Genomic DNA, 25,260 nt, shown 5'->3' with positions numbered 1-25,260 from the left:
CCAGAGAGGCCGAGTGGCTTGCCTGTTAAGCAAGTAGGGCTTTGAGCGCTGAAGCTTACTGGCAGCAGAACCAAACCACATAGCCTACAGCGAGCAGAAGACGCTGATCTTGTAGGAGATTCCACTCGTCCGCGGTATCCGCTGGCCGCTGTTCATCTTAAAGAGAGGGTTTCCACGTGCTACAAAGGCTGTACAATGACGCATGCCACGAATTGGCCGGGGCTTCGCTTAACCAGTTCCACTCCTGTATTGTAATACCAACCTCGACTCGAAGCCCTTTCTACATTTCGCCGATTTCAGTGCAGCACAACCTTTCGACTGAAGATGACGCCATGCTTCTCAAGAATCACTATGGAGTGTCTTTTAAACGCAGCGACTACTTCCCTCGAAGAGTGGCATTGCAGTCCAGGAGGCTGGCATCGGCAGCACGTGTAGGAAGTCTAGAAAGCTGCAACGCCAGCTGGGCAGCATTCGGAATGACCATGTGCGGTCTTATTGCGCCATTGGCCGGAAAGCTTTTATTTCATTCGCAAAAGGTGGCGACTCCATTTGCCGGCCGACCTATCTAGACCCGTGTGATTCACACTGTACATATGCTGTGTATGCTTCAATGCGGAAGCAAAAAAATTCTTCTTCATTGGAACTGCAGCTGGCAACGAAATGTCACCGCCTCGTGCAAGGTGAAAACGGGACAGATATGGCTCGCTTTATTTGTACAGTCTGAGTATAAATTGTCTCGTACAAAATAACCGTAGTCTTTCAGGTTGGATTCGGCGGTAGTTATAGAGGACGTTGTGGTCTCGCAGCGGCTTCACAGTTTCTACAAGTACTCTGTCGTATTTGTCGCACGGCTTCTCAGTTCAGCCATCAAAAGAAAATTGTCTGATACCAAGAAAAAGAGAAACAGCGACACAAATCGACAAAAAAGGTGCAGATAAACTTAGACATTTATGAAATAAATTTTGGAACGGTACATTATAGCCTTGGTCACAACAGATTAAAGCATGAGGTTGTGCCCTAATTTTCCTTTGTCTGCTGCTTTCACTGTGAGCTCTCTCAGGTGGAGGAAATATCGTTACGGAGTATGCATGCTTGGGTGGCCCTTAAAGCTTCTGTCACCTCAACCTACAGACTTTCAACAACTGTAGACCCAGTGATACTGCAAAAAGTACGCCGCTCCAGCATCTTAGGGATGATAGTCACCTCTCGCAGTGGCTTTGCACAGTAAGAAAAGCCTACTTCAGGAAGAATGGTAACAGATGCCAAGCCATAATCTAACCAGACATCAAAACCAAAACAAGACTAAGGTTCACAGTGACATGTGAGTTTCAAATAATAAACAATGGGCAAGCAAGGAATGTCCCAGAGGTAAATGTTATGACAAGAGGGCTCGCCTTCCCCTACTCAAGGGGCCAGCTTGGTAATCGCCTCTTAAATCATTCAGAATGAGGCAGAGCCAGCTACGCGTACAGAAACACTCGCTACGCGTTACTTAAACAAAGATAAAAAGAGAATTTGCCACCGTGACGAAGTTCATTTGCAGGACCTTTTATCCCCTGACGAAAGAGTTATATGCGTTCTGTACTGGACAACAAATTCGCTAAGTCCTCAACACAGTGTTTACGTGCGGAAGACCTCCCCGGTTTTATTTGAGTGTTCGTATATGACTTCAGGCCAACGGTACAGATGAATAAAAAAAAAGACAAGAAAAGAAAGCTTTCACATGTGCAAGTACATTCTACGTATGGCGGCACGCCTCTGCAACAACTTCGCATCTGAGCTCGCACATGAGGGTCTGAAAGTAATGATTACACGTATGTGTCACCGCAAAACGATGACAACCGTTTAAATGCAGGATAATGTACTAGGAGCGAGAATAGACGACCGCCAGTGTTATGCTCCATTGCGAGGTGCTAATGTTCCCTGACGAACAGTCACTGAAATCCAAGAGGAGAACGAAACGCTGAATATTGAGTTAACAGCTAGTCGCGATGGCCCTTCAGAAATGTAACACGTGGAGTTAAATTATTTGCACACGTGCTCTGTACTAACCTCGTGAAAGTCCGGGAAAGAACATGATCACGCTTTAGTAAGAACGGTACAGAAATAGTATATCATACAAAAGGTACGGTATAGTTAGTTGTTTTTGGGGCAGCATTTGACTAGGGCCATCCACACAGTATGGCTTTTTTTCACGCGTAACAGGAGTAACAGCCTTCAAATTAGCACACTTCGCTGCAGAAGGCGCTGACCCTCAACACGTCGCCATGTTGCCGTGCTCTAGATAGCACTGATGGTGATCGTTTATTATCTTATGTGGGCTAACGCAACCTTATTAACCATTACTAGAACATGTCCCGTGCCTACGTAAGCTCGCATACGAAAGCTACAATAGCGGTGCAATGTAGTCTCTCTTAACAAAGCATAAAAGCTGACCGCGAAAACAGCAATAGCTACGAAATACCATTCTTATGAATAGCATCTTAAGAGCGGCGCGTATTCTCAATAGATAAAATTGAACGTCCCATTGGTACGCTCAGTGACCTCTGGCCAATACGTGGCGAAAGATTCGCGCCCGGCTGAATACGGTTCTCAAAGTAATAATTATTCTCCCTACAGCTCATTTACCAAAGTAGTTACTAAGCAATTACCACATCAAAATGCGTAGAATTTGGAAGTATACCATACTAATACCAGGTGTTATCAACATTATCAAAATCGTATAGGGCATCTTCATGTCGCTTGTTTGATTCAGCATTTTCAGTTTCTTCCTTTGAGGAAACTGAAAGGAGAGGAAGAAAAGATGCTCAATGCGCCCGACCAGGTCCTTGACCTCATGCGCCCTATAGAAGACGAGAGCGGCAACAAACAGCAGATATACCGAACATATCAACATAAGTATTATGCATAAAATCGCAGAATTCCTTTACTATGGGGAAAGATGAGGTTGTGAATTCGTTAATAGATGGATCAGTAATCACTGTTCGCAGTTACGTTCTCGGAAAATTGCTTTGGCACACTCAAGTAAGCTTACTGAAGTGATCTGGCAAAGAATCGATAAGGGACTATTTCACAGTGACCTAATACAATAAGTCGCTCCTTATCACAATAAGTAACTGTTCTGGCATAAAGTCGAAAGCCTTTCTTGCGTTAGCATGAGAAAGTCGAAATACATGTTTTACATAGAGTTTTACTGACGGAAAGAATCTTAGCCTGGCGCTTCTTCTATAAAAACATTTATTTGAGGAGCGAATTTACTGATTTATGGCTGATCAATGCTGCCATTACTGAATAATTTATTCTGCATCACCCCCGCTCTGTTAACTTACTTCAACGAAGTAGGGCAATGTTCCAACAGTGTACAAGATGCATAATTAATGCACAGACATTCTTTGACTATAGTTTGCCATGATTTGAACTGTATACAATTTAAACATGATTTTTGTGGTGACGATCATTGTATCTCTGGGTCATAAAGAAACCAGGTTGATGTTATACGAAAGAACAAGCACATTAAAGAATAAAGATGGAGAACACAAAGAAACGCTATCATATTGACTCATATGCTTTGTACAAGGTGGACGTCTGTACGAAGTCCATGGTCATGGCGCACAGGGAGGCGAGGTGGGAAATGCTCGAGCGTTTCGTACGTGCGAAAAAAAGTCACTGCATCAATGAAGTACTGGCTTTATATCGACCAATAATTGGTTTAATAAATGAATGTACTCTGCCCCAAAATCCGTGCAAAAATATAGTACCAAGCCTAAGGGCACCCTAAACCAATTATTACATTGCCTTTTGAGCGAAACAGTTTCAGTTTCGTTTCCGAGAATTTGCGTGTTTGTCGGGACGTCCAGTCCGAGTAGGTGGTCACCTGAGAGCAAGACATTGTGGCGCTCTGGAAATCGCTCTGGCTCGCTTGGTTGTCTACTATGCTGCTACATCGGGTCGCAACATAAGTTGCATCATAGCAGACTGCCCAGCGAGGCAGAGTGAATGTCTAAATGGCACCTTGCCCTCTTCCCACGTGACCAACTCATCAGCCTTGACGTCACAACGCATACATCATAATAATAATAATAATCATCATCAGCTTGGTTAAGCCCACTGCAGGGCAAAGGCCTCTCCCATACTTCTCCAACACGACGCATACACCTCCTTGCAAATAAAACCAAATTGCTGGTACAAGAATGCATATATCAAATTGTTTAAAACGCTCTAAGGCTTGCTGCTATTATCGCATGAATTTTGGGGCCGACAACCTTTAGTTCAAACTAACAACAGTTGACCATGTCGTGCCAGTACTCCTATAAGTTGTTTCCCAGATAAGTGCCCTCAAATATGTGGAAACGCGTGACGTCTGTGATGGTTTTTTAAAGCTTTTTAGGACAACATTTTGATATGTAATTTCAGCGTGGTCTTCGAAAGGCATTAAAACGATTATATGCATACGCAACTTCTTGTAGTTAATAGTGGGTGAGTGCCTAACGGTTGCTTCTCTTTACTTGGTCCTCGAGATGCAATAAGTTGCGTCATAAAGTTCGACGCTACCTACATAACGCATACCTTGTAGCTTCATATAACGATACGTATAATGAATGTAGGTTCCATGATTTCTTGATGACTAAAGCGATCACTGAACGCACCGAGAAACAATATTTCACCTTTGAGTAGAGTGAAGTGAAAACAATTCTGATGCGTAGACAATGATTAATTACGTTTGCTTGCATGGACCATACGCATATAATAAATGCGGCTTGTTGCTTTTATGACCATGTTAAAATTTAAGAGCTTGAGTCCTTGACTCTAATTAGGTTGATGGATCAACTCGCAGTCCTCTAAACGCTCATACATGCTGCTTTCATGAAGGTTGGGTACCACTTGCATCATGGCGATGCTCATTCTAACGTGACGTACAAAAGTGTCACGCACTTTAACGTAGTGCATGTAAGCCTTCTTTGTCGCAAAAGCGCAGAAGGCTATATATAGATTGAAGCAGCTGTGTCAGCATAGAGGATCGAATCAGTAGAAACAATGCTGTGTCGTGAAAACGGCACAAACTCTCATAAAAAAAAAAAAAACAATCGCGTCGTACAACACTCACCACCACGCAAATGTGACGCGAATCTGTACCTAGCTTATATAGATCTGTTACCATTTAGTGCCTCAATTCACTCTGATTAGAGACGGGCAATTCTCCACGATAACCTATCGATCGCCGTAGTCGAGCGCAACGAATTTACAAAAACCGTAAGCATCGTCTTCCCTGGAGAGTATTAGCATATATACATATTACCGAGCAAATTGCACTGATAAGTCATGCTTCAATGTTAGAGGTGAGATCGGCTGAATGAAGTAGCCGTTTAAGACTATCTTGCGTTTCCATTTGGTATTTTTTTGGACATATCTTCTGCTATCCTCTGACACAATCTCGCAGACTTTACCTGGTTTGAATTTGAATCTCTTATGTGTTCGTCATGCAAGCAAGTGGTGTTGGCTGAACATTACTGCGTTTCCGCGAGAACTCTACAGTACGGATCGCTGAACTGCATTGAAGAGCGGGAGACATTGCGTTACTGAACGACCAAGTTCAGTTTTTAACGTCTTACATTCTCAAAGTGTGCTCTGAATGGGTAGCTTGCTCATAATTAATGATAAATTGAGCAAGCGTGAAAAGCACGAGAACGATACAGAAAAATGAAGAAAGGTATTGCGTTCTCAACGCCATCGTGGAGACGGAACAAGTGGAAGGTAAAACGACGCCATCTGGTGTTGAGGGGCAAACGACATGATTTCTCGCAAAGAACTATTGCGACACCTCCACGGATCAGTACAACGCTGATCACGAGTGAATCGGACAACTTCGGATTCGAAAACGTCGATCGGCCGCTAGACGCATCTCCTACAACTCTTGGCCAAGCTGCAGATGCATTGGATGCAGATCTTCGAATTCAGGGGCAAGACAAAACTGCTTGGCTTTCAGCGCCTGCTTCGTGTTCTTCACTGCGGAGCCATCGCTTCAAATGTCGTACTCCGGTCCGTGGTCGGCTTTGTGTCCGCTGGTGATGAGTTCCAGCATAGACAGAACCCTGTCCACTTTTCGCTCCAAGGACATGAGCTGCAAGTAAAAAAAAGGCGCTTATTTAAAATGTCGACCGCTTTGTAGTCCCGTACGCGCCTGGAAGCAATATAGTCCTTTGATGCAATGGCGCCGTTACTAATGGAGAGGCATATAGTGAAATTCGCATCTTTATTTTAGGCTTTCGTAAGCGGTGTGCTATCTGGGAATGCCGATACAAAGGGAAACAAAGTGTCCTATACTGGTGCTTAGTACTCATTACTAATAAAGAGCTCTTCTTTAGGCACAGATATTTCATTTATTAATTTGGTTGGGGGGGGAGCCAATGAAAATTTCAAGTTGTCAGCTACATTTATAGCAAGCAAGCAAGCAAGCCAGCAAGCAGGCGAACAAGCAAAGGAAAGCAAAGCAAATAAATAAATAAAAAAATAAATAAAAAATAAAAAATAAATAAATAACATTTACCTCGCTTTCCTACAGAACATTTAGTCATCTATTTAGCAGAAAAGAATACACGCATTGCGCAAGCAGCCCTGATATCTTGATCAGAGATTTTTGTTAGCGGGGAGCAATGTGTAAAAATACCTGCATTTCCATTCGATGTAGCCTGGCTCCAACAGTCATTGGCTTCATGCCTTTTTCGTTCAGATAGGAACCAGGTTTCCCAAGCGTCTGGTCAAGCCTGAGGCAAGATGAAAAAAGAGAGAAAGTAGGAGTTGATAAAAAAAAAGGTAGGCTGATTATTTATTGCAGTTTATACAATGTGTAATGCCTCATTGGCGAACGGGTAAATTTCTCTACACTCTGTTGGATACCTCAACACTACGCTACCACCGTTGTCCCGGTCGGTTGCCATTGTCAAGGAAAGCGCAACAACATTAAATAGAAAGGATGAGTCTGAATCGACCGATCAGATACTTTCTAGGTCTAGGGAAATGTTTGGTTAGTGCGGCAAGTGTTTGGCAATATTTCTATTCTGAATAGAAATTATTTAAAAATTATCTAAAATAATACAAGCTTACCCCGCTTGGCACATTGATGTCAAAATTATCACGCCTTAATTTTGTGTTCTGCCTGAGTTAGTAGAGCATTAAAAGATTTCATGTAATTTAAAGAGAAGAGCTGATAGTCGATCACTATTTGTTGCGGGCCTGGATGATTCATAGTTACCACCGTGTAAAGTACGCCAAATGACATGACGTCATGACAAGACAGGTCTTGTCATTAAATGGCATTGTTCGCGTCATTTTGTGGCATAATAGCTGACAGCCTGCCTACGTCTGTTGTGGTTGCGTTAAGAGTATGAGTGCTTTCTTTATGCGCTGTTTTCAGCGAACATATGGTGTTAACAAATACCTTATCCATGAAAATGGTTGCTTTCTCGGTAAGGAATAAAAAAAAAAAACGTGATAGTTGACTCACGCGAAAGGTTTAGTAAGGAGCTCGTGTTGAATCTGTGTCCCGGCACTGCCCTTATTTCCACTGAATACCTTACTCCAAAGACCAGTACGTGACCGACTGAATGATACGAACTTGTTCGTTTCAAACGCCGCTGCAGTTATTTCAAGGTTTTACATGAGCGTACGAGGGTCTGTGTTGAAATATCACCCGGTAGCCAAAACGTACCGAAGAGACGAGGGTTTCACGAGTGCTGCTAAAGATAATTCACCCATAGAAATCAAAGAGTCTCAACGCAGTTGTCAGACACCGCATCTGTGTTCTTTTCTTGTGTCGTTGATATGCGTCGTCTCAGTTCTAAATAGCGAAATACTGAAAGCTCACTTGCTAGAGAAGCACTTCCTTTTTGAAGTGGCAATTAGAAGACTGGTGTATATGCAGCTGCGTGTCTGATTACCATTCATCAGTCTTTCTTCCTTCCGGCTTTTTTCCCTAAGCGCAGAGTGGCAGCCCAGAGCATGTTAAGTTTGTCTGCATAAATTTCTATCTCCATTCTGAAGCCATACAGCAAGGGCATTATACGTAGGTTTGACAATAACTATGTTCATTGTTTTGCTCAGAGAATAAACTGTTCACTATCTGCGCAGAATCACTCTCTCGCATTACCATGCGTGCAGTTGCTCGTAACACAGTTACAATCTACGCAGTTACTACATGTCGGTACGGTTGCTGTCGGCACATTAGAATAGTTAGTTTGCATATTTTTATACAGCTTGTCCGTTCAGTTTGACAATGAACTTATACGTGAACTCGCAATTGCAGTCATTGCAAAAGGGAAAAAAACTTTTAGTGTTGTTTCTTTCACTGCTATAACCTTCACCCTTGGAGAATAACTACTGCGCGTATTTACTACCCAACCCTGGGTCGTTCTAGCTTATGCAAAGCAACTCTTCTTACCTCCGCTGTAGCTCCTTTATTCGCACCATCATGTTTACGTGCCCTTGAGAATACTGTTCGATGACGTCACGAACATCGTAGGGCTTACGTGCTTGCTGAAACGAATAGGACACATTTTATTAAACCGTTCCTAGTCATGTAGGATACGAGATTTGTCAATCTATTACTTTACGAATTGTCCATTTGAATTTCAGCCAGTCTTGTTCACGAAAAAAAAGAAACAGATAGAAAGTGGGGGTTCCAATTTTTGTATAGTGAGGTGGCGTGACAATCGTCTGCTGCGCCAGTGATGAAGACGACGACTCCCGAACCTACAGCACGGGATTTTGGACCGCACCAGTGCGCCCGACAAATTCTAATTGATTCCTACCTCTCGTTCTTTGTTCGTTTCGATTAATCATTCGACTCGTGGGGCTGGTCCCGGAATGTGGGTATTCGTCAAGACAACAGTAACAACAGTGCCCGGCCAGACGAATGCACCTGATCCCCGAGAAGTAATTATAGATCGTAGCCGCAACGGCTCCCACTTCCGAACGCGTTCGCAACACACACACACACACACACAAAAAGAAAAGTGTTTCATCGACTATCTATTGCTTTGCACAAGTCTTTTAGATGATATGGGATTGGAGAGACAAAAATTATAATTTGTGGTCTATCGCAGTTCCTCTATTTTCTTTTTCTTGATTTTTTTTAACCAGCGATGGCTTGTGTAAAGTCGTTTATGTGAATTCGAATGGCAATATTTAGCATTTACTAGAGTACCAACATAGCCCTATGGATACCGTTGAATGGCGCATCATCCCTTCCAGAAGGCACCCAAAACGAGCTGGAGCCTATTTACGGCAAGTGCGTTATAGTGAAGGTCAGATGACGGACAACGGGAGACGACTTACCGTTCTCAAAAAAACGCGATCTGCCTTCCGACTGCGTTCGTCCCATTTGCAGGTGAACCGCGTGCGCAATTATGTCACAGCAGCGCATTGCCGTAGTGCGACGCGCCACCATCTTTATCCGTGTTGCATCCATTCTCATGCGATGGCACTGAGACAGCTGTCGTGCCTGTTTCTTAGCGTGCACGTCTTGGCCTTGCGAGTGGCGGAGACCAAAGGCAAGACGTCTCGCATTGGCTCTCTAACGTGGGATGTGATGCGCTATCCATTTACTTGAATTCGACTAAAGGCGCCTTCATACACTCCAGCCGCTTCCACACACCAAATTATTGCGATGTGTATTGCTACAGCGAATTATTCTCCTTAACATATACGTGATGAACAAGAATGGTAGTGGGATGCGCTACTGTTGCATTCATGTAAAGGCGCGACTTGGGACGCGATTAGTTAAAAAAGCACAAAAAGAATAGTCACTCTCACATTCATGCAAAGGGGGATTATGCGATTCGGTTTTTCCTGCTATTACTCTTTCACATTCGCTTGTACTTGATATGAGCCAATACCCAGTCACCCCGAGCTTCCTCTTGCCGCGTTCCTTTTTTATTTCTGTTTTTTCCTACCGGGTTTGTCAAGCAGTGACGTACCTGAAATTTTCTTCGTGCAACGAAGTACTTGATCTTGCGTATTCCGCGAATGGCGTTTTTGTGTGCTTCAGTCAGGCTGCGGAAACAAGAAAGGGAATGCATAGAAAGTCTATTGAGCCCCATCCGTTGCGTCGCAACTTCTTCCATTATTTACATTGCCGATGTGAAAGTGGTGCCAGTAAACGCTGCCTGTATGTTGCTATTCCCACAGCCAAACATTCATTGCAATTTGAACGACTTAGATTTTATACCGACAAACAAAGAGTTTTAGCGCTTGTGGCGTAAGCTGAGCAAGTATGCGTTGAGTGCCAGTAAGATGGCGCAGCTCCCCGGTAGACCTTTCGTGGCTAGTGTGGCGTCATGTTTTGGCACAATGGTCAATTCTTTAGTAATCAGCAAGGAAGGCACGTGAAAAAACTCCAGATGGCAAAATTCCTAGTCCTTTACTACTGTCCTTCACCCTACTGGCTCGCGAAACCCACGTGTTGCGCTGGAACGCTAACCAAACTCACTCACTCACTCACTCACTCACTCACTCACTCACTCACTCACTCACTCACTCACTCACTCACTCACTCACTCACTCACTCACTCACTCACTCACTCACTCACTCACTCACTCACTCACTCACTCACTCACTCACTCACTCACTCACTCACTCACTCACTCACTCACTCACTCACTCACTCACTCACTCACTCACTCACTCACTCACTCACTCACTCACTCACTCACTCACTCACTCACTCACTCACTCACTCACTCACTCACTCACTCACTCACTCACTCACTCACTCACTCACTCACTCACTCACTCACTCACTCACTCAATAAATAAATAAATAAATAAATAAATAAATAAATAAATAAATAAATAAATAGCCCGTTACTATTGTCGAAAATATCACCCGGTACAATCACGTCCCTACTGCACTGTCTGCACCTTCCCCATTTCACTAAGCATGAAAAGCGTAAACAACTGTTTCAGCTATCGGCTATGTGAAAAACAGGCCAGTTTTCTCATCGTATTGCGGGAACTATTTGAACACCGTTGTGAGAGGTTGTTCACGACAAGTTAGGGAGGTTCGTAGGTGCATTTGATTTTGTGATTTATTAATAGAGGGTTCCTTTCACGTTGGAAAGAAAACAATGGTAACAGACAGGATGACGCTCCCTCTACTGCGCCCCGATATGGGTCATTGGCCATTTTTCTTGTGGCAAGAGCACGAGTTGGTGGATTTTTCTATTTCAGGTTTGTGCATCGCTACCATAAAATGCAGTGGTTAGTCAGTAATATTGTCGTTTCATTTATGTCGTCTCTGTACTACGTTATGCTGGCCACACCCAGAGCTTGATCGCCAACATACGGTCGGGTGAACAAGAGTTCCTGACACGTCCACATATCAGCCGCAATCAGCCTCAAAAGTACGTCTGTGCGCCGTAATACGCATGTATCAGTTCTTCCCATTTGTCCCACTACCCCATTAAATACAACAACAGCTACAACTCGTAGCTGGAGGATTATGCAGAGGGCGCTCAGATGTGCGAGGTAGAAAACGCGGCAGTCCAAGTTACTACCACTACCTGGTCACTTGAGGCGATTCGTCCATGTCGATCTCGACGAATTCGTTGTTTGCGTCGTGACAGTTTGCGCTGGACGTCGATATCGTTTTTCGTCGCTGCCCTGCGTTGAACGAGAACGGAGGAACTAAACACTCCGCGAATGTCGGGACCTTCAGAGCGATAGTTAGGCGCGGTCGCATACAAGCGGCTAACAAATCTATACTGCGTCGTTACAATCACATTAAAGAATCATTTTTTTTTATTTTGACTATATTTGTCGTCGATTTAAGACAAACAGTCTCATACGACTGCGTTGGCTTTGAGGAGGATTCGAAGCACTTGTCTTCTGGGGCTGTATTGGCGTTGAATAATGTTGCAAGCACCTCAATTTGGGCAGGTTGCTTCATCTCAACAGTGTCCACAAAAGGCGCTAATGGTGAAGACGGAAGGAACATCGCATGTTGCTTTGGTCTTAGAAGCGAATGGAATATTGTCGTGTGTGTTCCTTTCGTTTTCGCCTTTAACCCGTTTTATGAACACTGTCGAATAATGTTACTGCAGGGAAAGCGAAGTCATACACAAAGTGAGCCGAGAAAAAGAGAAATTAAACCTTCGCGGCAGCCTGCTATTGCCGGCTGAGATGACGCCATTTCTTGCACTAAAAAGAATTACATAATGGGGTTTTGCGTGGCAACACCACTTCCTGATTATAAGGCACGCCGTAGTGGGGGAATCCGGAAATTTCGACCACCTAGGGTTCTTTAACGTGCACCTAAAGCTAAGTACACGGCTGTTTTCGGATTTCGCCCCCATCGAAATGCGTCTGCCGTGGCCGGGATTTGATCCCGTGACCTCGTGCTCAGGAGCCCGACACCATAGCCACTGAGTAACCACGGCGGGTTTCTTGCATTTTGGTCGGCTACTTTTTCAGATACAGTCGAGCGCAACTTCAGATGCAAACACGGGACGCGTGTTTAAAAGGGCCCCAAGGGAGCACGGTGGCGGCCGCATAAGAACACTTGGTTTCATAAATGCGAGTAACTGCGAGGGGGTTTAAATCTTTATTTATTCGGACGTCGGAGCCGCCGTGCAATCTTGAGGCCCCTTCGGACGTGGCCGTCGTGTTGCAGCTCACATTGCGCGCCACTCTGCATATGACACGTGCCGCGAAAAGCTTACTCGACCGCTTGGTTAAGTGGCCCGTCAAAAAACTCAAGAGACGGTAAGTGCCGGTAGTAGCTGTTATGTTCGCGAAACAGAGACATGTTCTTTTCCATTGAGAACACGAACGAAAGGATACGTTATCCAAGCTAAAAAATGAAACCTGCGCTGCGTATAAACTCAGAAAACAGAACTTCTAAACTTTCTCGGAATTTATTGGCAACAGCAAGTCTATACAAAATACCTATAATATGCATTGCAATAAAAAAAAAAACGAATGTGGCAGCCTGAATCTGCCTTATCGCAATCAAACAATTCTGTTACTTTCGTAAGCCCGTCGTCGTGGCTCACTGGCTACGCTGTCTTACTGCTGAGAACGAGGTCGCGGGCTCGATTTGCCACCGTGACAGCAGCATTTCAATGTGGGCGACATGCAAAACAAATGCTGGTGTATTTGGATTTAGCAGCACGTTCAAGATCTCCAAGTGGTCGAAATAAATCCGGAGCTCTCCATAGCACCACCTCTCACAGCGCGCGTGCCTGCTTTCTAACGTTATCTCTCACGGATGAATCAACCGTTCAAATGAAAGAATCTATCAATGCTTCTTACTTCGGTAAATTTATTCACCCGTCAAAGAGCTTGACACGTTCAGAAAACAGCGCAACAGTGTCCACTCGCCTAATTTGGCGCTGTCCTCGGCCTGCGAGTCACCTTCCGTCTCGTTGGCGGCCGTGTTGGTCGAGTAGTTGGACACGTCGATCTTTTGCTTGGACTTGCGTCGCCGCAGCACGCTCGCCCTCTTGGCCACCTGCGCACACAAGTGAGAGACGCGAGCGAAACGCGGCGTTAGCCCAAGAATGGAGGGGAGAGGTACAGAAAAAAAGTTTCGAAAAGGAACGCATCCGACTTTGGCAGCCGATTTTGGCTAAAGCACACCTCCGGAACGCAAGTAAACGGGCCCTTTTTTCATTCCCTAGTTGCGCTTCTCTATATTTATGACGACCTTTTGAGTCATTGACGTAAGTTTCAGTGTTCCATATAACTCGGCGTTGTGAAACTTCTGATATAGCCTGTGTGTTGACCACAGTCTTTACTGCACAATATGCTTGACATGTTACAGATCTTAACGGACCAGTCGCTTTAAAGTTATGCAGACCACACACACTGTGGCACTCGGTTCAAGCAATGCTGTGGTCAGCCGGCAAGACCAAATGGCACATCTCGACAAGAGACGCGCAGAGTGATTCGGTTACGATTGCGCGCTAGAACAGTCTGCCCATAACGCGAAAAATAAAAGCTACACAGCGCCACCGCCGCCCACAGCCCATTCAAACTGTCAGACGTCAGAAAGCTCTTTCGTGACATCATGTGTATGCCAAAGCGCTAGACAGGCTTCCGCGACGAAGACGTCCTACGACTCCTTCGCGTGAAAGAACGCGGTCTTTGCACCGGCGCCTTTGTGTCGTCGAAGAAAGTCCGGCCGCCGGCCACTGCGAAAACGGACGAAATGGCCAAAGAACGCTATTCTCTTTAAAAACGTGCTGATAGGGTGGTTGACAACCCATCGATCTTTCTTCTTTCGGGAAGCAACGTGCATTCCCCATACAAGCCTGCAGTGTGCAGTTACTGCGAATACGCAGATCAACGTCGTGTCCATGAACTTAGTGAGCGAAAGGTCACTTTTATTGTAGTTATTCTATTTCATTATACTGCAGGCCGGGAACTGATACAAGTAGGAAATGTCAGACAAGATAATGAATATACCAGCAAATCAAACACTATACAGTAATCATTTAAGCTAGTTAGATAAAGCGATGGAAGAGGCTTTTGGCGGTGTGCACGGCGCTGTCATTCTGTTTCAGTGTTGCTTATTTTTTTGGTGCAAGTTTGCTCCATTAAGAGTCAGATATTTAGCTCATAGCTCTGTCAGCGTTCAATTCTTTGTGGTCATTATACAACGTGACAATGTCGATAGTACTGGTGGAAGCAATACAAAATTATTTCAGAAAGCTCTTAAAAGATCTATAAATAGGCTCACACGGATGTTCAAAGACACTTATGGCGCTATCTGGACGAGGACATAGAACACAATGACAAAACGGGCCCCAATCCTCCAAGTAATTTTTTTCAGAACAATAAATAGCTATTTAAGCATAGCCAAGTCACGTGATCACAATCAACACGCTGTAAGCAGAATAACCAAAACAAAGTGCTAATGCTCAGTGATAAGCTGCGCATACTCATCAAATGACTCACGTAACGATTTGCCCAGAAAAAGTTGCTCCTTACCGAGAAGGGATATAGATGGGTTGCTGACACAGTCATCACCTTTTTGCTTGACGTATTCAGCATCTATTACCTTTCGTCTCTTTTCTTAGCTCTAACTGAATTTATAAACTTCATCTGAGGGAACTTCAGCTAAGATGCGCATTTCTTACAGTGTGTGGCCACTAGAAGCCAAAGCCATTCTCGACATTAAGTTGGTGATGTCATGTCCAAGTAGTAAAGCACTGACCGGTCTACCCGATGCAATATTTCTGACTGCTAAGCGGGATGATACACACTACACCTGACATACACTCCGCAAACGTGGTTGCGGGTTTTGTATCACATACGTTCTTTTTCTTGTGTCTCATCATGGCACAAATGTTGGACAGTTTACATGGTGCTGACATTACAAAGCAAACATAATGCCGAAAGGCCTACTTCCTAATGTTATGCGACAGCGCATGAATGTATGGAACCACCTGCCCAGGCAATAAGTTCTTCGCGTGTTTCTTCAATGGGCACTTTCGATGCATGTGGTGCCTGCTTCAAACTTCCTTCACAAATCTTAGAAATGAATGATGAAAGGCACCCAGCTTTGTGGATGCGGAATCTGTGCCCTCGTCTAGTTTGCGCCATGTATTTTTTTTTTGCATTTACACACACATAACTGGACCAACTGTCTAGCATTGGCAGGCCCAGCTGGCAAGCCTGACCCCTGAAGACCGGCATTGTCTGGTGATCGCGGCCAAGCTGTTGGCTCAGGCCTGCGGCATCCTACACTAGGGTTGCCGCCCACCTCGGATGTCTCCACTGTCAGCTCATTTTTACAAATAAGCTTTATTCATCTTCCTCCTCGCCCACCAACTAGCTCAAACAAAAATTCTGCACGTGGATGTTTTCTGCAACTCTGTGTACACATTTACAAACGTTTCAACACAAGCGTACTCCACCTACAGAACAATACGTTACCCTGCTGAGTGGTGTTCCCGAGTTGTAGCCACCATGGTTGGATTCCTTGACGTGAATCCTCCAAGTGGCTTCGCACCGGGAAGTTTTCTCCGCTGCGTAGCACCTCCACAGGCACTGCAGAGAAGCAGTACATTGAGTTAGAGCCACGATTACGTTATATCATAAACAAAGAAGGAACGATCTCATTTGAACCCGCCGTGGTGGCGTAGTGCCTTTGGTGTTACGCTGCTAAGAACGAGGTCGCGGGATCGAATTCCGGCCCCGGCGGCCGCATTTCGATGGGGGCGAAAGGCAAAACACCCGTGTACCGTGCATTGGGTGCACGTTGAAGAACCCTGGGGGGTCAGCCTTAACCCGGAGTCCCCCACTACGGCGTGCCTCATAATGATATGGTTCTGGCTAGTAAAACCTGAGAAATTTTTTCCCTAGTTAAAATCAAAGCAGCGTGTCGGCATAGAGGCATTCGCCAACTTGCTACTCTATTATGGAGGGGAAAGGTGAGAGAAAGACCCTAGGAGAACGAGGGCAGAACAAAGTAAAAAGAAAAAACAGTAATATAACAATACAATTGATACCTTTAGTTATGAATATTTCAACCTGACTTGTCATCTTAATTTCATTACTGGCTTTTTATGTGGTGTACATTAGAGCCCGAATTATGGCTAGAGTTCCCAAAGTCAGGCAATTGATTCAAGGTAATCAAAGAAGATTTGAAGTATGTCTTTTTTTTTAAAACCTCGATCTCACGGCAGTATGCATTAGAAAAATGGTGGGTATGAGCCTGAGTCAAAGAAACCATCCAAACCCATATTAATATTGTTCGAAATTAATGTTGCGCATTGCAGTTTTATTTACCTGAATTAATGTGGCAGCCGCTGGTATTTGACGATTGAAGTGTTTCTGCCGTTGTTTCTGCTGGACCTTCAATGCGAACCCTGATCCTAGAATGCCCTGAAGAAGGAAAAGGAAAGTTGGAACGTCAACAGAGCTACGCTCTACGCAAACATAGCGTAGCACAGCGCGTTTCCACTTTCAACTAACCACTGACATGGTTTCATCAGAGTCTTTTGCATACGAAAGTTCCCCAAACTTAGCTATGTCATGATCCGTACGCCAGTTCTCTTCAGATTACGAATCAGTATTGAGTTTAACGCGAAACTAAGCAGAAGTGACATTCAGTGATACCTGCTTCAATATTTGAGAATTGTGTGGATCATCTCGCACTGCTATTCAAACATCAGAAGCAAAAAGCAAACAAAACAATGGTATCCTATCTATGACAAAATGCGCGTACTTACCGCAGGTAACGCGAAGAATGAGATTGCGAAAACAGAAAAGCAGGAGGCCACAATCTTCCCCATCCAGGTTCTAGGAACAGTGTCGCCGTAGCCGATGGTTGTGACCGTTATCTGCATAAGACGAAAATGCACCATAGTTTATCAGCATGTACAATGCGTAATTACACATTGTCGTGAGTGACAAAAGTGACAGGAACGAAGAGGCTGATTTATACGACAAAAACGGATTTTGTAGGCTTCCGTATGCAAAGGAAATTGCGCCATCACATGACATAGCGGCACCTTTCCAGCTTCAGGCCGAACGTGTAACCATTCCTAATTAGTTTTTGCCTGCTTCACGGCAGCTGAGTGGTGTAGCGTGTTTCCCTACTCTTTGTCTCACCTCGGCATTGAATTTTGTCCATTATCTCGGTGGTTTTCTCGATATTGTTTCTTGATATTGACGAATGGAGGCCAAGCTTGTAGTCACACATGGGCAGCCATTATTCCCGCATCAGTGAAACAGCGGTGCCATCTACGATATGGCAAAACACGACGAAAGACGCCACGCGGTATGAAATGGCGCCACCGTTCTGTTGTAGAAAGATCGGCATCTTTTGAGCCATGTCACCGCGTATGACACACCGCTGCAATTGCCCTAGATTGGCGTGCCTTCAGGCTTCATACACCATCATATATGCTCCCCTCGCTTATGTAATACGCTCGGGCGGGTCATAGCAACTTTAAAAAATATTTCATAGCTCGTCGACGGTTGCTACACGCGTGATCTCCCATGGCTAAGGTTAGTTTTATGCTTCAGTGTCGTGTGTTACAAACCGGCATGGCTCCATCAGGAGCCACGGCTGCATCGACGGCAAAGAATGGAATGAAGTGCTCTATAGGTTGCGCCCCCAGTGAAAGCATATGGCTGGCGATCTAGTAGCACTAACAAGTGAGGAACTCTGGGACCATCTAGTGACTGAAACTCAGATAGGTAGCCACGAGGCAATAAACATTTCAATGGCACGCGCTTGTAAACTTGTGACTACCTCAATTGTTCATATTACACTCATATGCCCCAGTTTCTGCGGTAATCTACTTTTGTTCAGAAGAGAAATTGTTCAAATTTCTTAGTCAAAACATCCTTACGCCAACAGTAAAGAATTCAGCATAATTTTCTTGATCGGCCTTCACAAGTGATCACTGGCGAAAAATAAATAATATTAATCCGGCTGAGCACGAAACGAAGCTGTAAACGTTGACGAGAGTCAATGCACTCCGTGCCATTCATGCACTGTTTTGGCGACACTTCTTTTTCTTGGAGGTGTGCAGGGCGGGAAGAATTACTAATGAGTGCTTACGTCGAAGAGTTGAAGTGATAAAATCATAATGGGCAGCCGCTGCAAGCAGGAGAAAAATTATGGCACGAAGCTATCTCTGTTACAAAAGTACGGAGTATTACTACACTTATCTTGAGCGACATCGAGAGAAGTGAAGAGTTTGGACGCAACGGATACGGCGAGCCCACAAACGGCAGGTGCGAAACATAAGATGAAGCAACCACTGACCGAGAGAACAAAATAGCGGCCATTAAAAGACACACAGAACCGGAGGTCCACGAAATGGGCCTAGAGACTAACTTCATACTTTTTTCTGTATTCTTTTCAGTATGCAGTAAAGCGTTTTAAAGGCAGATGGGCTTGTATAGGTTTGTCGTAATGACAACACCTCTAGGATCTTTAGAAAATCGACCTTTGTGGCTAGATTCCAGAAAGGGTGTGTTATATCGAACTAAAAACGAAATAAAATAAAATACGGTACATCCCACGCGTTTACACACCTTGCATAATGCTACCAACCCTGTGCGCAGATTCGGTTTTTGCCACCATCGTGAAGCATAGATTTACATGCGAATGCAGTGCGCTCGTGGTAAGTTTGGGTGTCGCGTAAGCTCTGCTACAGGTTTTATTGAGCTTGCTGTGGCGTTATGACTAACAAACAGCCTGTTAACCACATAACATGGCCCTGCAAACGCAAACTTGGTTCCCGGCATCGGGATTGTTGGAATACCTTTGCATGTGGCCCGGCCTGCACCAAGAACGTGTCGTCGTTTAGTACCATAGTAGGAGCTACGAATTTGACGTAGACGGAAATCTACACGGCGAAAAACCTACACGAAAAAAAGAAGAAAGCAAACCAAGAAGCGCGCCATGCTGCGATATGTACTAGCGAAGAAATGCCACATGGTTGTCTAGCACGGTTGTAGCATGACCGTGCTCGAGTAAACACTCGAGTATTCGACCAAGGAAGCGGGTGTTGCAGTCGCTGTCCGTTGTCCGCTGTCTGTCATCGCGTTCACTGTACCAATTTTTTTTTACCCATACTCTGTGACTGATGAATCAAAGCTTCTACATTTGGCTGTTACGATTAGGGTGAAATACGGGCGAAGTGTCGGCTTTGCTAGACAATGGTCGAACCGAAAGCTGAAGTCGGTGCATTAAGCGCCCTATTTAATTTTTGCGCTCAGGCACTTTAGCAGCGAGTATGAGCTAGAACGTTTGAGTGGCTTTGCGACGTACTTTGACGTTGTAACTCATATTGAGCGTGACTGTACTTTTCCGCCATAACAAAATGCAGACTCACCGTTTGCACAGTGGCACGCAATTTTAGGACGGCATGTCCGATTGATTGAAAGAACACATGAAAAAATGGCACAAAATACAATTATGAACGAAGTGGACGAGGCAGTCCACTAGTTTTGCCTGCGCGTTTCTATGTCCCTCATTGATGCGGCTGAAAACAGCACGAGGCTGCGGCACAAGGCTGTCTGCTTTACAACTGGGCTTTGTATGCCTGAATTTATGATAAACGTAGCTTTCTTACACGTTCAATAAAACGTCCTCAATCTCACGTACGCTAATGCGCTAATACCTAAGCGTTTCTCGCTAACTGGAGCTTTCCTTCCACTTTGTTTCTTTCACTTCTTTCTCCACACTCAGCTGCTGTTGTTGAAGTCGTGTTCACTCTTAGCCAACTTCCGGGCTTTCTTTTGTGTCCCGCTCTATGCAGTAGAATTTGCCCAGCTGCACGAACCCAGCGTACGAAGTTGTTCTATACTAAGCGAGACACCAGCCAACAGCCTGGGTGCGCAAAGTGGGAGGCGTGGAGGCACAGAAAGCTTCGCTTAAAATCAAATCTACCGCTTTCTTCGCACGAAATCGCCTCGTGTAATTCTTGATGCGCGATTCATACTAAACAAGAGGACAATTAATTCATTCACACATGAGTTTTGTGACGCATTCACGGCGGGGGGTGGGGGGTGGGGGGAGGGAGGGGCGATGCGAAACATTTGACTTCATGCGGAGCAAAAAAGAGGTGAGGCATGCAGACAGGACAGTCAGGACAGACAGGACAGGTGATAGTTGGCGTTCGTGTTGTCCACTTCTCTACTGTTATGTCCTGTCTGCACGCCTCACCACTTTTTTGCATAATGAATCATTACCACCTAGCTCAGCTTTCTGTCCTTCAGGCGGAGGTCTGACACTTTGCCCGATGTTCACATATTGGTATCTGTACAGATAACGCGTTGACAAACGTACCTGATGCGTCCGTGCAACTCCTGGACTGTCCAAGCTAAGGAAATATTTTGGTGGCACAAGAGTAGCTCTCCAGTGGTGACAAAGGCAACATAGGTTTGCCGGGAGCGACGTACTGGGATGAATCTTCGATGCCAACCAAGACTCATATCACTGGGGTACATATTTTGTCGCGATGTTGTAGTAAACCAGCGCGGGAACTGCAACGTGGCTACTGAATTAAGAACAGCTCTCGAAAGTAGTAAAGATACTGAAAGACAAAAATATCCAGGAATATTATTGCTTATTATTATATTAATCCTTAAGCCTCGTTGGTAAATATTGAAGAACCGTCAGCAGTATGTAGTTAGTAATATTATAACGTCTTCTCGGCTAATATGCAAACGCGGAATACACCAGGGATCTATGTTGGGCTCGTTTGTTTTTATGGTATATATAAGTGATTTACCCGGCTATCTCAGAAGATGGCATTTTACACCCTGATGAAACTAATATTCTTTAACAGCCGAAACGCAAACATAACTTTACAAAAAGGCTAGTGATCTCTTGAGAAAACCCTCGAACTTGCCTCAATCTAATTACCTTGAGCAAACATTGCTAAAACTAATTACACAGTTTTCGCCTAAAAAACACCCCAATAACGTACACTAAATATTTAAATTTCATTAGCTTTCACATGTGAAGGGTTAATGAGACGAAATTCTAATACTTTATAAACAAAGTCATGTATTCCCATTGCGTACACTGCGGACTACAATAACTTCATAATTCGCATATTACGTACGCAGTTACCATTTACGGACTATGTAGCCCACTACCTTATTGGCCATTATTGCTGCACAAACAAACAGCATTTCTAGTTAGGTATTACTTAAAGAGAATGGACTGTGTTAGATTCGCTCCCATGCTTAACATTCTGCCCGTAATAGTTTGCGTACATTGACGTATTCTCGTGTTGTTCCACAGAATTCCAGGCAAAATTATCCTATGCACTTGAATAAACATTTACTTATACGAGCATTGCACACCCACTGCGATCAACAACCCCGAGCACGCTAGTCGTACGGAATGCATGCCCGTTCAAATTGTCCCTCACTGTCCTTTTCGTTTGCTACAGCACCGCGGTGGAATAAATTACCGACGGATCTATAACATGAGAACAGTAAGTTATCTGTTACAAAACTAACCTTCGCTCTTTAATGTTTGCGTCACTCAATAAGGACGCAATTGATTTGTACTGTCGCAAACACATTTTTTTCCCCTCATTCGCAAATTATGTTTATACAAAAGCTGATAGCCTAGGGATCCCTTTTTCAATCAGGGCAATCGGAGTCAATCAGGGCAGGTGTTTTCAATAAAGGCAGCTTAGGTGACCCCAAGCTCAGTTTCTTGGATCGTAAGGGTACAACTAATGAATACACACTCATCATCCTGCAAAGGTTTTACAAGAGACACCAAACTATCTAAGACTTTCACATCGTGATCGTCGGGAGGGGCACTAAACAACGCATTTATTAACTTTCAAACTGTGGCATTACGTCATTCGTATTCGTTACAAGACTAGCTTCGGAGTATATTTCCGGAATTACTTAGGAAATAGCGTGGCGTCGCTCATCAGGTAATGTTTGACAGGTTGGCTGCTCAGGGTAAAGAGCGCACCTGTTTCGAGACTGAACTCGCGCATATCTGCGGCGCAGTGCGTCATACCTTTGTAACTGTCATTTAATCATTTCTACGTCGTCGATGTAAGTGCACGGCATTTCACACTGCATCTCGTGAAGGCGTCATGGACTTTTAAGAAACGTTTTTCTTCACTACTTGCATAAAGTGCTTTCACCTTTCCAATTTCTATATTCATTGTGCGAACCACTTGCTTAAAAGGTTTCCAAGCGGCAAATAACGACAATTCGGTAGAAAAAGAAGTTTTTAGGGCTATGAGAACGATATTAATAAATTCTTCATAACTTAGGAGTCTGGAGTTAAGCTTCCAGAGTGCCCACTGTGGTCGGAAATTCGTTACAATCTGTTACCAATGTTTGCAATAACTGTACAATAATCAGAGAACGAAACTGGGATGGAGTGAAACTGGGATGGAAGAGGAGTCATGAAGAGACAAATGCGATCAAGGCGGGTGTAAGAGCCATCGTGAATACGTGTGTAAGAACGATACCTCTGTCCCTACTCGCATATATAAGCGAGCCCTGGATTTTATATTACGTTATAGGAAACTTCACCACTCCTGTCCCGTTGAGTGTCCATGCCGCTTCGAATACTCGGATCACATGCACAATCGAAATATCCCAGTAACACAATGCAGCGTCTGCAGTCAACTGGGCTAGACACAGCGTCAAATATAAGAATTTGTTCAGCAGCGTCATCAAATGCATAGCGGTTGACTATTCGCCATTGCACACCCTGCAACAGAAAATCGCAGCATACCTATTGGCCTTTGGTGTCCTCATGGTAGACAGAGAGAGAGAGAGATGCAAATGAGAGAAAGGTGGGGAGGTTAACCAGAATTAGAACCTCCGGTTTGCTACCCTGCACTAGGGGGACCACTCTGCTGGCGTGGCATAGCGGTCCTCATGGTAAATAAATACTAAACAAAGTAAGCTATTTTTTCATAAAGAGGAAACAGCCCGTGGGTAAACCAACAGTGTGTGAAGCGCAGACATTATACTCCGAAAGAAAAGGTCCAAGAACCTTTTTGTCTCGTCATCACTCTCGATATTCCTCTCCTGTACGGCGACGAAGTCGACGTGCTTCCTAGATAAAAGCTGGCGAAGCTGTGCTTGTTTCTCCGAAAACCGAAGACCCCGCACATTCAAAGTCGCGAAGAGAAGTTTCTGGGCAGCGCCATGGTGACTACTCACTATTTGAACTTAAGGATGTATTTGGTGCGTCTTTGAGAGCAACGGTGAGGCTCTTTCCAACCCCCCCCCCCCTCCCCAGTAGCCTCCTGGACCGTGATCTTCGGAAGTTTCTTCAGTGTTATGATGTTTCGAGGCCACCCACAAACGCAGGTAAGGTTCTCCTGTGCTAACACCACGTTGCTCTTTCATACAGTTGCCGCGTGTTGTTTATTATGACTGGCACACTAAGGTACATGTCCACAACGCGGGATTGGCCAAGAAGCGGGCGGTACGTATCGTGCCACCAACTAGCTGTTTGAGATGATCGCTGCTTGTGGTTGATGATGATGAATTCTTACTATGGCTCATGCCCGCAACGGCGGCTCGGTGAAGAAGCGTGTCCGCGCACAGATAAGGAGGATGACGGCCATTTTCATACAGCGGCACTTACCTAAGAAGCGGGCGGTACAATGGCACTTCCCCACGATGGACGATTGGCCAAGAAACGGCTAGTACATATCGTGCACCATACTAGCGCTTTGAAATGATACCCGCGTGTTGACGATACTAATTTTCGTACAGCGACACATACCCACGTTCAGCTAAATTACGAAATACGAATAGAAGTCAATGCAATATAAGATTTGTCACACTGCATAGTACTAGTACATGACAGCACGCGCGGGCGCAAATTACCATTACGCCAAGGACGCAGGAAGGCAAACTATTTGCATTTATTACCCGCTTCCCAAAAAATTCACTTCACGTAGATTCCAAGATGTGCGTTGTAGCTGGAATTTTTTTTGTTACTGCTTTATTAACTCGGAAATCCGATTTACCTGCGTTTTCATTTTTCGCGATTTTACTCGATATACCGTTATGAAAGGAAAGATCTCCTTGAGATGTGCATCTGCGGAATAAGAAAACGAATTTTTTTTGTATAAGCACTCACGTGCGAGTTGTTTTTGTGGTGGTGGCACTCCTTGGTGGTGAAGGAACCATCGTATCTTGTGTGTCGCGAATGTGGCCCATTCGCCACACGCAAGTTCTGGCGCAGCATCACAGAGTCTGGTGCATGCCTTCGGGTGGTGCGGCCAAGCTCGCTCAGGTATTAGGCATAGATGGGTGGTTGTTGGCACATGGTAACGTGAGGCGAGGTTAGGACGCCGGTACATTCCGAATAAGGACGTATCGCACTAGCACGCTGCTCGCGGACCTGACAGATAGGGTTGCCTGTTCTGCACTCAAGATGATGGATTAACGCGCTGTTAAGAATGGGGGGGGGGGGGAGGGGGAGGAAGCGCGGCAGTCGACCGAAGAAACGCCTTCCCCCTTGCGCACCCGCAACATTTTGAGTTTCGAGAGCGATCCGTTATAGCCAGAAAGGAAGCTTCGTGGCTTCTTGCACTTACAAGAGGCGCCGATTTGCTGGGCGTATGTGGTGACATATCGTAGTAGCATTACAAGGGACGCTGAGGCGGGAAAACTACTTGCTTCTATCGTGAGCCTGAACCCGCGTGTTGCTACACTCCACCACAAAATTTCCAGGTGCGCTCACTGTTTGGCGCTGTCTGCGTTCGAAGAACTGTTCTGGCTTAAGG

The 25,260-nt window shown here is 44.8% G+C and overlaps 1 protein-coding gene across 1 annotated transcript in view; it reads right to left on the bottom strand.

Moving 5' to 3' along the window:
• Positions 1-5,756: 5,756 nt before the first annotated feature.
• LOC135912136 (potassium voltage-gated channel subfamily KQT member 1-like) overlaps positions 5,757-25,260 on the bottom strand; it is a 74,700-nt gene continuing 55,196 nt past the window's right edge. The window contains exons 8-16 of the mRNA XM_070527033.1: positions 17,233-17,343; positions 16,790-16,885; positions 15,935-16,048; positions 13,376-13,505; positions 11,557-11,656; positions 9,972-10,047; positions 8,435-8,529; positions 6,665-6,761; positions 5,757-6,118 (exon numbers count right to left, since the gene is read on the bottom strand). Coding sequence (XP_070383134.1) covers positions 6,020-6,118; positions 6,665-6,761; positions 8,435-8,529; positions 9,972-10,047; positions 11,557-11,656; positions 13,376-13,505; positions 15,935-16,048; positions 16,790-16,885; positions 17,233-17,343 — 918 coding nt within the window. The 3' untranslated portion in view covers positions 5,757-6,019. The remainder of the gene's footprint in view (positions 6,119-6,664; positions 6,762-8,434; positions 8,530-9,971; positions 10,048-11,556; positions 11,657-13,375; positions 13,506-15,934; positions 16,049-16,789; positions 16,886-17,232; positions 17,344-25,260) is intronic.

This window comes from Dermacentor albipictus, chromosome 10 (assembly GCF_038994185.2).
Source record: "Dermacentor albipictus isolate Rhodes 1998 colony chromosome 10, USDA_Dalb.pri_finalv2, whole genome shotgun sequence".
Taxonomy (NCBI): Eukaryota; Metazoa; Arthropoda; class Arachnida; order Ixodida; family Ixodidae; genus Dermacentor; species Dermacentor albipictus.
The sequence above is the reverse complement of the archived record's forward strand: the minus strand, read 5'-3'. Positions and strand labels throughout refer to the sequence as shown.